Genomic DNA, 15,936 nt, shown 5'->3' with positions numbered 1-15,936 from the left:
AGTAATACAAACAAGCAACAATGCGCTTAATGGTATAATAAACCTTAGAGGACAAAAAGCACTTTTGCACACTTGGCCCTAATAATTACCTTTGAAATTAAATGAGTGCAGTAAAAGCAACTTCCCAATGAGGCCAATGAGAATGTGTGAAACGTCTGAAAACAAAATTATTCCAACTTTATGGTGTATTAATGCAACCAATACAAACTCTTATATTCCTGACAATTTGTCTCTCGACTTCTCCATCCTCTCTTTCCAACCTTTAGGGTATGAAATGTCCACTGATATCGTCAGGATTCACACTTCAGGTCAAAGAAAACCTGCTGGTTTTTTTGGTTCCTGCTGGGAACCAGCTTTTTAGGTTCGGAACCAATTACATTTTCATTCTGATGAAATGAGGTGCCCAAATGGGAACAAACCTGTTCCATGTTGGTAAAAAAGGGGTATAAGTAGGGGTGGACGATATGGCCCTAAAAGAATATCACGATATTGCAGGCTATTTTTGCGATAACGATATTCTTGACGATATTAGGAAATACTTAAAAAGATATAGAAAACATGATTTTTTTTTAGTCTGTATGAATAATTAAAAATCTAAAATGTAGTTTGAAGTGCAAATATCAACAGTTGCCAAATACAAAAAAATTACTCTTGACTCTTGAGTATGAGCAAATAATAAAAATAACCATTTAGGGGTTCAGGGTGCATATTTTAATGACATTTTGTAAAGGAGAATAAAGGTTCTTGTATGTTTTATTAAAGGCATCTTATTTTGACAGTCTTCTTGTAAATTCTGTGGTGGATTCTCTTAACACACTGTGCTCTTATTTTGAAAGCTGCATGTGTTTAGCGACAGGGAGTAAGGAGGGTTTTTTTTATTAAAACAACTTTAACCACGACATCAAGAAGTAAGAACATTGCCAATATCATGATATGCATTTTTTTTAACCATAAAAAAAACCCCATATTATTGTGAACGACACGATATGGCACACCCCTAGGTATAAGGCACTCTTAGTTAGTGTTGTTTGCTCTGTTGGTGTGCACCACTTAATTTCCACACAGGGGTCATTAACCTCCATCTGATTCAAAGTTCACTCAGGAAACTGAGCGCTAACCCCACCAGTGGTGGTGCCATGTTCTAACTGCCGAACAACACCCCAGTGTATACAAGTTGAATTAAGTTAAATAAAGTGGCAAGATTTTTAGTGTTGATCTCAGGAGGGCTTGAGAGAGAAAATCAAACCCATGCTTACTTTCCCCACTCCACATACCTGGCAAATCGCTACGTGAAGTGGCCATGAATCTCAGATTGTTGGTTTGGTTTCTCTATTGAGTAACTGTAGAGTTTTAAAGCCTTAAAATCTGAATGAATTGTCTCTTGGAGTGGAGGACCCTTAGCCGAGTGGAAGCGATACAAAAGACCATACTGAAGACGAGGTAGAAAGAAAGACAAGGACAGAGGGGAAACAAAACTAAGAGACAGGAAACAGACAGAGACTAATAGAAGGAGGAAGAGAGAGTGATAGAAAGAGGTGAAAAAGAAAGAATGGGGAAGAGATCACATATAAGATAGAGAGAAGGTTACATAGAAGAGGGTGAAAGAGGAGGAGTAGAGATGGAAGAGTCCAGATGTCAGTCCCACACTTCACATGTGGCTGTGGTTGACCTTCCACCTCTCTCTCCCTCCCCTCCATCCATCCATCCATCCCTCATTTCTCACCACTCCGTCAGGATGTCAGCAGTGTTTCTCGACACGGCGTCAGACATTCACACGAGCCTGCGTTTCATCGTCCTCTTACTCACGCTCTCATCTATGAAACATTTACACTGACTGATAATGACAATCTGTTGCTTGTTGCCTACACGCATCAATTTATTTTCTAAACCTTTACTTTCTGATACAGGCCTGAAAGTTGAGCCAATTTTTTCCAACAAGTTCAAGACGCTTACAAAAGAGATCTGCTTCTAAGGATAGAAATGTTTTCCTTTTGATATATTGGCTGTTACATCGCAGGTGTAAAATGCTTTCCAGGCAGTTATGAAATCATCTTTCCTTGTGTCAGAACCTTCAACACATCATATATCCAGTGTGCTACATGTGTTGGCAACATGAACAGTGCAGAGTAAGTTATAAAAATAGCTTTCTTATTTACCTTATTTAAAAGGAGAGTGATGATCATTCAAGGCTGCTACAGCGGGTACTTTTATTAGTGCTGTGGCATCATAAAAACATTCCAGAGTGTGATATAAAGCGACTGTTTATTAAGTGCCAGGGAACAAAGAAAACAAGACGATAAAAGGAGCTGTATGGCAAGTCCTAACATGCAGGGAAAGAAAGTAAGTTGAATTTGTAAGAGGGTTCAATCGATATGTGAGTTCAAAAAGCATCCTTATAACAGTAATGCAGATGATAGTGAGATCAAATTTTGCAACCAAAAAAAAATTGTATATATATATATATATATACACAAATATATATATATATATATATATATATAAAAAACATATATATATATATATATATATATAACTGATTTGAGTCATCACACATATTGAAAGGAAAGAGAATAATTGATAGGAAGAGTCTTCATCTGCTTTAGAATAAAACACAAATCCGTGTTGAATGGATTTCCAGGAAACATTAAACTAGTGCTGAGGTTAACAATGGCAGCCTTAAACGAACAGATATACTCTCATTTGCTTTCTTGGTGAGAGTAAGAGGAGTCAGAGGAGAAGATTGTTACCACATTGTTAGCTTAATAGCATGAGACCAAAAAAAAAAAACACACAGGAGAAACAGCTGTTTGGTTTTTTTTAGCTCAGGAGTTGTAATGCTTGATCGGATTGAGACATAATTTGAGACCTTTTGTCTTCAACTGTCAATGCAAGAATTCTGGCAGTAATTTTTCCTCGATATTAGCCGTTTCCCCTTTTTTACAATTCTTGATACTACGCTAAGCTATCAGGCTGTAGCTTCATGTTTACCGTACAGACCATAGACTGTATTAACCAAGTGGATGTAGTCTTCGGGTCTGTAGAGTGAAGCCAATGAGAAAGCGCCTGACGTCTTTCTAAGTATTCTTATTCTTTCTAATGGCCAGCAGGGGGCGACTGCACTGGATGCAAATAGAAGTTTGATTGTATAGAAGTCTTTGAGAAAATGACCCTACTTGTCACTTGTTTATTACATTGGTAAACATAATGAGTTGGGGTTTGTCAGTCGCTAGTCTTTTACACAGGATGATGTTCAATTTCAGTCCAATTTTCAAGCAGCAGTTCACGCAATGTAGCCGGTAGCCAGGCACAGTGAGGTTGCCGTTTTTGGGTTCTCAGTCAGTTAAAATCACCTTCTTGTCCAAATGTCACTTCTGGCTAAAAAAAAAACAAGATGGCGACGACCAAATGTCAAACTCAAGGCTTCAAATTGATAGACCACAAACCAATGGGTGACATCATTTTGGCTCCGTGCACTTCTTTTGGACAGTTTATCGGTACAGACATGGTGGGTATTGATCTTCGCATTTAACTCTTACCAAGAAAGCAGATAAACTGTTGCTTTTGCAGTTTAGCATAGACCATAAATGTGGGCTTTCATAGGCTCAGGTGCACTGAAAATGATCTTTGTGAACTAGATATTTGGTTGATTCCAGCTATATGAATGGCATAAACTTTCATGCATGGATCACTTAAATTGCAGCATGTGGGCACTTAGAGTATTTTCAAAATAGATAGGGGTGGTGAAAACAGTAGGTCCAGAAATGCCTAGTCAGGATATTTATGAATAAGGAACAAGTGCCTGCAGTCGGTTTGGTTTGGCAACACAGTAGTAATAAACAATGAGGACAATAGCAGCATTAGTATCTTCAGCTGATGCCAAGATTATAGTTGTGAGCTCCTCTAAAGTGAACTGCAGTGCAGTCTGTAAGTTCTGACTAAATAATCCCAACCAAATTGCAGGAAACAACCTTGAAATGCAACATTTTATGGTGCCTCATGCTTCGCTGAAGTTACAGGCATTTTGAATTGGAGCCAAAACCATCATATTCCCAAAACTGTCCAATTAATGAGCAACTATCCATGTGACTTTGTTTATGAGCCTTACTTTGCTTGTAATTGTGAACATAAACAAATCCCAAAAAGTGCCCTTTTCCCATGTGGTTCTCATTAAAGAAAACATGAACGAGTGGTTGCTCTAAACCTTCTTTTGCTTTCTTTTTAAATACAAAAAGTGCATGTTTAGTGTATTTTTAAAGTATATGCATGCAGAGGCATGCCATGTACAGGGAAGTGGCAGAGTGGAAGTGTATTTGAATAGCAGGTGCAAATATAATCAAGCTGAATGAAGCTGCAACTCAAATGTTCATGTTAGGTGTAAAGATGACTTTTACAGCACACTAACAGAGACCTGGGCTGCACTATAGACACACTGGCTCTCTCTTTTTGTTTAATTGGTTGTTTGGGAGGAATTTTAACTGAATTCCAGTTGGAATTCGTCTAAATTGAATTGTGGCCGGGCTGCAGAGGGCGGAGCAGCAGCAGCAGCAGCAGGGGGAAGGAGGGTGAAGGAAAATGGTTTGGCTCTGGAGCCTCGCAACAAGCTTGAACAGGAAGTCATTCAACGTGAAACACACACCCAGAACAAAACAACCACACACAGACACACACACATATGCGCACACGCGTGTACACAAGCAAAAACACAGAAGAAAGAAATTTGGAATGCATTCCTCCTCCGCCCCCCTGCATGAGTCAGTGTGTGTGTGTGTGTGTGCGTGTGTGTGTGTGTGTGTGTGTGTGTGTGGGTCATTTGATGGGCCTACAGTGGACGGCAGCAGCAGCTCAGCGACAGATGAGTACAGGACTGAAGGGAAAAGAGAAGCTATAGGATGGAGGGAAGTGAGGGAAAGAGAGCTGGTGAATGCCTAAGCCGTGTGGAGGGAGGACATGGTGATGAGGAAGGGGGTGAAGAAAGAGGGATGGGGTCAAAAGAGGGGTTTTTATATAAACAAACTGCACTGCCCTCAGGCACTTTCTGTGTGTGTCCTAATTCTTCTCTCACTTTGCCCAGTCCTTAAAGGAGAACACAAAGTTTTGGGACGGCAGCCCATTGGTCAACTTCTGAGTTAAAACACAGACGGACACTAAAATAATCCATGTGTGCCCGGTAGACTGTTATTCCTGAGCTCTATGTGAAAACTTTGTAAACACTGCTTGGAGGCGAGCGGCTCTTTTGCTAGATTACAGTTTAATTTGATTTATTATATGTACAGGTAATCAATACATCTGAAATATAAACATTCATTAATTCTAAGCTATTCCCTGTGGTTTTATTATTTCTGCAGCACAGTTGGGGTACATTTTCTTTGTCTCATGCACGGCAGAGCCTGACTGAGTCATGCTTAATTAGATATGGATAACCTTCAGAGTCCCCAGAGTCTGTGAACTTGTAAAAAAACTGCATATACCCTGGCTTTGGAATCATTTAGAACTCTTGGAAATACTTCCTTCATACCAGCCATTCCATATTAAGAAAAGTTTTCATGAGAAATTCAGCTGTGATAAATAGTCTCTGCTCATATGCTTTGGAGCTATTCCCATGTCAGAAAGTTGTAAATTCATTTATTTTATGTGAAGCTGTGTTAACTACTGGCCGGTTTTCTATTGTAACAAAGCCAATGCATCCCAAGAGACTTTCTTGTTCAACAAAATAAAAATAAAAGGACAATTTAGCAGCAATGACTTATTCTTTTCTCATGTTTGAGGCATTGAGTATGCTATGTGTTTTCATGGAGCCCAGAAGAAAATGATCAACTTGTAACTTTTAACGTAATTCAGCTAAAGAAGTCATTAATGGATTGATTCTAGGATACAATTGTGACAGAAGTGCAGGTCTGAACTTGCCGTCTTGCCTTCACATTTAATTTATATTATGGATTGGCAAAACATTTGCTTTATGAAAAAGAAAAAACAGAAATTGCAGTTTCTTCAATCCGTTTCTGACAAGAGTATTAGGCATTGTTTTGTAGAAACAAGCAGGATTACTATGAAAAAAATGTTTCATTGTCTGCATGACAACGAAATGTTTTCTTCTTAAATCACTGATTCATCCATTAATTTCTTCCAGAAAACTTTAGAAAATAGTGGAAAATGTAATGCAACTTTCCAAATGTTTCTTGTTCTTGCAATAACATGTGCAAAGCTAAAAAGAGAGTACTTTGGTACTTTGATAAATAACAAACAATTGTTCACAGCTAATTTTCTCGAAGCTCAGTAATCAAATGACTGAGTAAATGTTGGAGCACTACCTGGATGTGCAGAGAAGATAGCAGAGAAGTGACTTAAATTGCGTTTGTCATTTATTCATCATAACTCATTACTGAGGGAAATCTGGGGCATAATTATGGTAAAAGCGAGCACACTAGGAATTAAACTGATTTACTCGTCTTAACAAAACATTTACATTATGACAGGAAATGTGCAAGATGGCCTTATGAGACAAAACAGAAGGACGGACAGTTTCTTCAGGCAGCTTCTTGTCCGTTCAGGACAAGAAGAAACATTGTTTTTGCAACAGTTACGTTGTGCACTGAATAACCCTGGAGCAGCTCTTTTTACATTAGCTCAGTGTTTCTCCTCCGGATGTAAAAGGCTTCTGGATTGTACATTTTACATAACATGGATGTTTAACAATGGAGCTTCTTTTTGTCCCCAAACACAAAACCATTCCTGTAATTATTTTATGAATTCTGCATGTTAGAAACCTCATGCGTCTCTTTCCCTCACATCGTCCTCTCCCAGATGTGTCCTCTCCCTCTCCGTAATTCACATGTTGATTTTAGTGGGCAATAGCAAATAGTGGGGATGAAAGAAGAGGAGAAAGCATGCACATGTTTTCGAGTGTTCACACACTTAATCACCAGCATAACCATTTCCTGGGAATTCCCTTTGAGAAAAGAGACAGAGAGAGTTAGTGTGTGTGAGAGAGGCAGAGAAGGAAGGCAAATCAAAAGGACATGGTATGCACTGTTAGCGTGACAAGACCCTTTTTTCTGGGGCCAGACACACACACATCACAACATCATTACAATGTGTGTGAAGCTCTGTTGCTGAGATGATTTTACATTAAAAATGGTGTGTGTGTGTGTGTGTGTGTGTGTGTGTGTGTGTGTGTGCATGTAACACCACACCTGACCTCTTATCTGCAAAAGTTTGATAGCAGTGTTATTGGGACTATTGACCTTACCATGCAAAATGTTGATGATCGATCCACCCACACACACACACACACACACACACACTGTTGCATGCAATTGTTGGAAGACAGACTTACAGTTAGAACCAGCCAACTCAGTTAATCATTGATGGCTCATGGACACACACATCTACTTTTTCTGTAGGGAAAATTGCAGAAAATCCAAATACACACACTCAGAAACACAAACAATGATTACGGTTAATGACAGGGGCAGGCACATGTCAGGGTTGCCAGACAGAAATACGCGGAAGAAAAAAAAATAGAGCAGGAGAAAAAAAACCAACACAATACAGATGTGAAAAAAGTTTTAACACAACATAAAAGGTGATATTTTAGAGCGTAATATGCAGCTTAAGGTGCAATCAAAGCTTCAACTTCAACAGACTCCCACTCAGACAGGTGCTTTCTTCTCTAATCCGCTGGGAATAAAGGGGGCAAAGGACAGCAAGAAAAGGAAATAGGAGGAAGAGGAGAAAAATAGGGTGTATGAGGGCTGAACCTGAGCCCGAGTAAAACCGGCTTGACAAGAATTCAACACAACACAGCACACACATTGAAGTAGTGCTGCCTGCTGGCAACTACCGGGGAGTTTTCTGCTGGAGTATCTGATTAACACAGAGGAGCAGATAGAGTGGGCTTCTGTGTGAGGCTATGCCTGCACACACCTGTGCATTACACACACACACAGTGTACCTTTCCAACACCAGCCTCGTGTGTCACTTCACAACAGTGTCAAAGGCCTACTGTCAATAACAGGCTGTCAAGTTGCATGTCTGTCTTGTCTTCTAGAGGCAATGATTCGTTTCGCTTTGACGCTTCAACTGTGACATGTGTTAAGTGTTGTCTGGGGAGTAAACAAGTTTCAAACATTTCTCTCTCTCACCTCGTCCCATTTGATGAATTTGCCTCCTTTCTTGAGCGCTTCGTGGACGGACACGGGTTTGAGCTGCAGCGCGTGGACTCCCGGCTTGGCCCCGGCCATGGCGAGGGACTCCCTGCCCGGGTGCCAACGCCTAAACCCCGGCTACGGCGAGCTGCACTCCTCGGAAGGAACAAAAAACACTCTTCCTTCCTCCACTTCCACCCCGGAGCTTCTTCTTCTTTTCCGGGGAGAGGGTGAGGTGGAAAGGGGAGGGAAAGTTTTTCAGACAGTGACTTCAGGAGTTAGTGAAGCTCACCGAGAGTTTGAAGAACATGAGGAGTAAAATCCAGAGAGAGAAAGACAGGACTTGTTTCAGCGCCGCTGTCTTGTCCGCGTCCACGCAACGCGGTGGCGCGCCTCTAACTCCCCCTTTTCTTATTATAAGCTTTGATTCATATATTTGTTTATTCATGCAGAATCCTTTAATCGCGCACTTGAGCCCGCGGAGAGATCCTTTCCTTCCTTCCTCCCATCTGGTCGACACCTCTCCGCTCCTCTACCAACTTTCTCTGCTTCCTCTCTCTCCTGTCGCCTCCGACGCGTTTCTTCTTTTCTCCTCCTCCTCTCCTCCCTGCATGTTTTCTGCGGAAAAGGTTCCGAGAGGAGAGAGTGAGGGAGAAGGACAGCGTCAGATAGCGCTGGGTGAATGAGAAATGAGAGGAGGGAAGTCTGCGTGAAAGGGGTGTGTTTGAATTTAGTTCCTCTGTCTGACAGTCTGTCCGAAAATTTGGTTATTATCATGAAAGTGTTCGTGCTTTATTATTGTGAAATATTACACAACTTTTATATGCACTTAATAACTAAAACACATCTTTTTAACTGTTTGCTGTAACTTAAAGGTACACTCCAGTGATTTAATATAGAAGGCTACTTCCATAAAGTTTGGGGACATGTGAGTCAAATTTTAAAATGAATCGTCAAAATGAAAGCAACAGAAGCTGTTATGACCTTTGGTCCGCAGCATGGGCTGAAGGCTAATTAGCTTATTCCAAAAAACAACAAGAATATATGTTGCCATTGATTTTTCAGTGATTTCTGCAAACAGATAACATTAAATGTATGCATATTTTAAACCAAAAAAATTATGAACATTACTGAACCACTACAACTCGTTCTCATTGTGACAACTGCAACGCATTGTTTACATGACAATCTAAAGACTTTGGTTAGGGTTAGGCACCAAAACCACCTAGTTAAGGTTAGGTAAAAGAAAATAACAGTGTTAGGCTTAAAATGCTTATTTAAGAAACAATTGAAGACTAATGTATCTATGGTGTAAAGATACACATAAAATACAATGACAACATTTTTTTTACCAGCAACTGGGCTAAAAAATGAAACCCAATCATCTCAATCGCCCCCTTGTGGCTGGCTACAGTATTGGAATCCTTCATGTTACCTGATTGGACATTTGCCAAACTACAAGTATACGTCAAATTTTCTGAAAAGATGTTTTCTGTCTTTTTGATGTATGTTATAGTGCTCGTTTTTCTGCTTAGTTTGATTGTAATAAGTTATTTGTTGCTCTAAAACGGGGGTGTAACATCATGTTTGACAGCTGTGATTGACTTGCAATTAGGCCTTGATACTCTGGCTCCAAATGACATCGGCAGTGTGAGATATTTTGGCTTCAAACTACTTGTAAGTAAAGCAGTGAAGCTTCTCATGTTTTGCCAACATTATCCTAATTTGTAATAAATCTTTTAAAATGTCAAATTGAGTAGCAGTACTAAAGCGATATTCTCTCTGAAATGTGGCAAAGGGGAATATTAGGTAGCATAACATAAAAGTGAAATAATATTAGAACACAGGCACATGCACCTCTACATGCCTGTAGAAATATTAGTCATCTCTTACTTCCTGTAGTCTGCAGGAAGCAAAAGCATAACCATAGGCTGTTTTAATTCTTCAATAACTTTTGCCTTTAAGTGCCGAAATGATCTTCATTAGTGTTGACAGTGACAGATTACTTGTGCATCCAGTAATGATATTAAAAACATGGTCACAGTAATCACAGTTATTGGAAATACACAGTAATCAGTTTTAGAGGTAATGCTGCAGCACTATAGGGTGTTACACAGGCAGTCACACTGTGTGATTAGAGATTTTATAAATGATTATATTAAATCTGCATCACATAAACAGGAAATAATTTAGAGGATTTGGAGGTAAGATAATAGCTTCTGTAAGTCAGCAGGTAACTTTCCCCTGCCGCCTCCTGATCAGCGTATCATGTTTAAAGAAGCGTGAGAGCAGAAGAGGCTGCACAGTTACAATGCTGCCTAAATCCCGCTGCCAAGCAACATTACAACTTGGGCTTCTCATAAAAAAACCCTACAGAGCAACAGATTTTTTGGCTAAGGTTGCCATTCTCCAACTCCCTAACTACACCCGGCAGGAATGTCTGCTATGCTGCAGCCTGCTGACTGCCTGCCGCTGTGTTTTTCCTTGACCAAAACCATAGTGAGAGAGAGGAAATCCAAAGAAAATCCACAGGAATCATTGAGAAATAATCTATCATAAACCCAACATTTCATATGTGTGTATAGAAAGTCCTGGTGTCTGTGTTACATGACCCTGAGGTGGTGTGCACATCCAGGAGATACGTTGTTTAACAATTCAGCAGCTAGACAGACTGGCATTGAGGCATTGTGTGTGTGTGTGTGTGTGTGTGTGTGTGTGTGTGTGTGTGTGTTTGTGTCTGTGTGTGTGTGTATGTGTGTTTCCTTGTATATCTGAGCTATGTGTGTTTGAGTCTAGGCCGTAACTGAGTCCGGGTAGACTTGATTAATCTGATCTTGAACCACCGAACACACACACACACACACACACACACCATCTCAAAAGACAACAAACAAATACAAGATGACACCTGCATATGCATTCTTTTAGCAGCGCAGCACACAAGCATACGCAGGGATATTGTGTTTCTCTGGTGCATAATAACATGCAGCATACACTATCTCTCCTGTCACATACACATCAATGAACGTCCTTTTAGCCAGATAATATTGTGTGTTGAACACAGCATTTCAAGTGCAGGCACCTGTGGTGTCAATAGACAGCCTCCCCCCTCTTATCTTTCTTTTCTCCCTCTCTCTTACAATTTCATTCTCTCTTTAGGTCTCTCTGTCCCAGCCTCTCTTTTCCTCGCCTCCTGTTCTCTCATTCCAACAGGTGTCCAGCTCCCATTGGTCAGTGGTACATCGTGCACATGGTGCTCATCTGAATAAACTAAAGAAAGGCAACAAAACGTTTTACACTCTGTAACAAGAGTAGATCTAAAAGAGCAGGCTCTTTTTATGTTTTTCTCTCTCCTCAACATTGCTCCCCAGTACATTTTTGACCACTGTTCAGTCCAACAACCACACATGTCATTTGTTCCTACGCTCAAATACGACTCACAGGAGCACTTCCAAAACGGGCGATCCGACCAGGAGCAGGACCTCAACACGTCCTCATAGTTAAATGTTGCTGTTTTGAACACGTTGTTAATGTTGTGAAATGGTAGCAGTTTTGTTTGTTTCATTATCAATCACAACTACTTGCTTAAGATTGGGGGTTGGGGGAGGGCGGGGGTTCATGGTTATATGCTACAGAAGATATTTCAAGGGCCTTCATAAGTAGTACTTCCACTAGAGGTCGCCAATAACTCTAAACATACATTGGAGCTTTTTAAGCGGCTGCTTAAACACACATGGATTGTTTGTTTAAGGGAGGACAGTCATGTCCAGTCAGATCACTCACAGGAGGGGTTTTCTAACTACATCTAGAATAGGGTTAACCTCTGGTGAGGGTGCTTTGGTGCAGCTCTCTATAACAAGTGCTGTATGACCGGCAATCTATCACAACTCTGTCCACATTAAAACTTAGTGTGTGTCTGTGGAATGCATGAGGGCTGGTCTTTAGTTTTTGTCGGTCAAGTGGATGGTTGCTATTGAAATTTGCTGCAGACATTTACAGTCATGTGAGGATGACCCCAAATTACTTTGAGGACTACACCTTTTTACTAAGGCAGTTACAGGGTCGGTTCAGAGCCGCTACCTAATCTTGAACTCTTTGCTGGTCTCGAACCATGAACCTTATGTCAGGGGCTGGGGGCGGGATTATCATGATCAACTAGACCAATTAAAATATGTATCATTCATTTTATTTTATTTGCTAACTGCAATGTGATTGATACATGCTAGTGTTATTGGGCTAGCTTTACGTTAGCTTATAACAAATTCTAACATTACACTGCAAAAAAGCCAACTTGTATTTTTTGGCCTAAAACAGTGATTTAAGTTGGTAAAACTTGGAAATATAAATTATTGACATTTAGGGCAATAATGTAAGTTAGCACAACAAAGGAAGCCAGTTGTCTGCTCAAAAACGTGTGTGAGTTGTTGTTACTTATATCTTTAAGTTGGGGTTCAAAACAAGGGACAATAGTTCTGCTAACTCTTATTTCTTTGTTGTGAAATTCGGTCATTAGCGAAAGCTAGCGGCTAACTGATGCTAGCGGCGCTGCTTGTTACAGCTACAAGAGTAGCCATCAGCGTATCAATGCTAACTCAAAATTGTGGTCGCAACATTAGCTGACATTTCATAGCAGCGTTACAATCGTGCCAATTCAGCACATTGCAGAAGTTAGCAGAAGTAAGGATTAAAAGTTATTACAATGTAAAATTACAAATTAGTACTTAGCTATAACAAAAATCTGAATTCATAGTTGAGTAAACTCAAAAACAAAACTTAAAATATTTAGTTTAATTACTTAATTAACTTATAATTTTATCGAAGTTTGTTGCCTTGAAATTTTGAGTTCACCCAACTTTTCTTTTTTTGCAGTGTAACACATTACGTCAGTGTTAATAAGAACGTAATCACCATCCACAGTGACCAAGACGAATAGCTCAGATGTGTTGTACATGTCGTGTTTGGATGCCAGTGTAGGCTCGCAAAGCCAGGATCAACATTTGTAAAGAGAGGATGTAGTCTGCTGCTGTTGTTATACTTGCTGAGAGAGCGGAGACGTTTCCAGATGTATACAGTGACGTAACGATGTGGCTCTCGAGTCTGTGGAAAAACAAACAGGTTCTGAGACGGTTCACAAGTTTAACCAACTATGAACCAGCCCAGTAAAAGAACTGGTTCACGTTGGTTGAAAAAGGGTATCTGAGTTTTTCTATTGCACCGCAAGCAGGTCAAACTTTTTACTAAAGATGAAACACCACAGGCAAGATTTTAGGCTATTTTGCTTCCATAACCTAACCTAACTAGCCTTTTTCTAGACTAGTTATAAGAAAGCATCCAAAATGATCATTTAGGTTTTTTTTTTATTATTTCTCCTAAAGTCAGCATTAGATAATACCTCATTTGCATATGTAAACATAGTGTTTCAGAAAACTTACAGAATACACTTGATTTTTTCCCTATTTTTCTGTAGTGTCTCCCTATAATCTATGAAAAACCTCAACAAGATTTTGCACATAGTTCCCAGAGAAGGAAGCCTAATTACTTGGCATCTACCTTCTTCGGTAGCACCACCAGCAGCAGGTTGACATTTTTGTTTTTCAGTAACATGTCCTGACAACTATGGGATGAGTTGCCATGAAACAGCTGCAGTGTCCTTACGAGCCCCCTTCATGGGACCACCAAAGCCAGGGATAAAGCTGGGAGAGGAAAGGGAGCAGAAGAGGACAAGCAGAGCATAAGGAAGTATCATTTAATAAAAGAGATAAAGAAAAAGGGGATTTATGGAGGAAGGGGGGGGGGGGGTGAAAGGGGTGGAGATAGTTTGCATTCATGGGAAATGTAACTGGAGCAAATGTGAGATTTAATCATGTTCAGGTAGTTTTCTGCTTTCCCTTTAACAATGAAGTATTTCCTTTTTCTCTGCTTCTCTCTTGCTTTCTCTCTACTGTACGTGATGTACAGTAAAACGAAAGCAATCAAGTAACAAAGAATGAGTGTAAGAATGACAATGACAGGGAATGAGGAAGAGGGTAGAGTGTGGAATAAGTGTAGGCTGCCAGAAAAAAAGGAGACTTCATAATGACCTGGTAATAAAGAGGGTTATGAAAATAGACAAAACAGAGGTTAAAAATGGAACAAAGTGAGGGACAGAGACACATGGAAAAGATGTTGTAGAGAAAGGGAAGACCCCCAACTACTTATCTCTCTCTCTCTCTCTCTCTCTCTCTCTCTCTATCTCTCTCTCTCTCTGCCTCTCTCTAGTAACAGCCAGATCTTTCTCCCCAACGCAAAGCCAAGGACTCACAAAGACACATTGTATTAAGACACACAGGCATATTCACTGTCTCGCCACACACTGCCCTCCCTCCACACACGCACATCCACGCACAGAAACACACACATGTTCAGTACACATCCTAGCTTTAATAAAAAGGCCTGACTCAGTCAACAGTAGCAATAAAACTTGCTCAGATTACTCTCCACAGCTCTGCTGAAATTTTGGCCAGAAGTCGCTGACAGTTCACTGGAGCCTGGACCCATCTGTCTCCATAACACGGGACAGTTATTGTGGAGAAAAGCTATCATGTGGGCATGAGAGCAAAGTGCTGATTACAGTTTTCCCCAGAAGAGGCATTCATAGACAATGCAGATGGATTTTATGGCTGAGGACCAAACTGTCTTTCATGATGGCTTCATTCATCACAGTCCACTCTGTCCAAATGAGTTTAGCTCCAGTTGTCTGTCCCTACCCCTGCAGCCTCACAGTGCTCCACATGGGGGGACTGAACCCAAGACTTCTCTTTCACGTCTGCTATATAATCCTATACTGCCACCTAGTGGTTAGATTGCAACACTGCCCTGTGTGCAGTACTGGCTGGATTGTGCAACAGTTAGGAATGTGGATGCACCACTTTCAGATCTGCTTCAGTTATTTGTCCTCCGATCGGAGATTACTGGGGGTGTGGCCAACTGTGTATGTGCACACCTGTCAATCACAGCAAACTATGTTAAGTGTATTTGCACAAGTGAATCAGTGTAAAACCATTGTGTATATAATCACATACTACATAAATAGCATAGGCTAAAACAAGACACAACTGATACGGATTTGGATTCCATAATTAAAAAGAGAAAGTTAGACTGGGAGCCAGGTCCAGCCCTCAGGAGGTTTCTGCTACTTTTTTCACTATTATTTCCTCTATTAACCTCTAAGTTTTTCCAACTTTCCCTACCTAGACTAGCTTTGTGTTTCAAATATCCTGAGATATTTCTTCAATGTCAAGCCTCTCATTTGCACTTAGGGAAAAATCATGTTAATAATTCATTAAATTATTATGACCTGTTAATAATGTTGGTAGGCTAATTTAGACTTAGTCACATTATGTTAAATATAATTGCCTCACCTGTATATATATATATATATATGTATATATATATATGTGTGTATATATATATATATATATATATATATATATATATATATATATATATATTTATATATATAGAAACCTCCCAAGTGCTTTAGTATCAATTCAAGCCCAAGATGACATTTCTGTCTTTACACTTAAAATTACACATACTGTGACCTACAAAGAATTTTTTATCTAGCATTCCAGATGGGGGTAAGCATATTGCTTGCATCTAACAATATGTTCATATGTACTGCTAATACTGCTATCTGGCATAAATGTATATAATATTAAAAATATTTTTATGTTGTATATGCACAGTTTCTCCCTCCAACAACCCAAGAAAACCCTGACATGGTTCTCACAGAGCAACCTTTAATATCTAC

General features: G+C 39.9%; 1 protein-coding gene across 1 annotated transcript in view; it reads right to left on the bottom strand.

The window, feature by feature from the left end:
• plcb3 (phospholipase C, beta 3 (phosphatidylinositol-specific)) overlaps nucleotides 1–8,737 on the bottom strand; it is a 57,520-nt gene extending 48,783 nt beyond the window's left edge. The window contains exon 1 of the mRNA XM_059354611.1: nucleotides 8,142–8,737. Within this exon, the coding sequence (XP_059210594.1) occupies nucleotides 8,142–8,240 (99 nt within the window). The 5' untranslated portion in view covers nucleotides 8,241–8,737. The remainder of the gene's footprint in view (nucleotides 1–8,141) is intronic.
• Nucleotides 8,738–15,936: the final 7,199 nt, after the last annotated feature.

The sequence above is a fragment of the Centropristis striata genome, chromosome 17 (genome assembly GCF_030273125.1).
Source record: "Centropristis striata isolate RG_2023a ecotype Rhode Island chromosome 17, C.striata_1.0, whole genome shotgun sequence".
NCBI classification, from domain to species: Eukaryota; Metazoa; Chordata; class Actinopteri; order Perciformes; family Serranidae; genus Centropristis; species Centropristis striata.
Note: the sequence above shows the minus strand (reverse complement) of the source record. Positions and strands in the feature narration are given on the sequence as shown.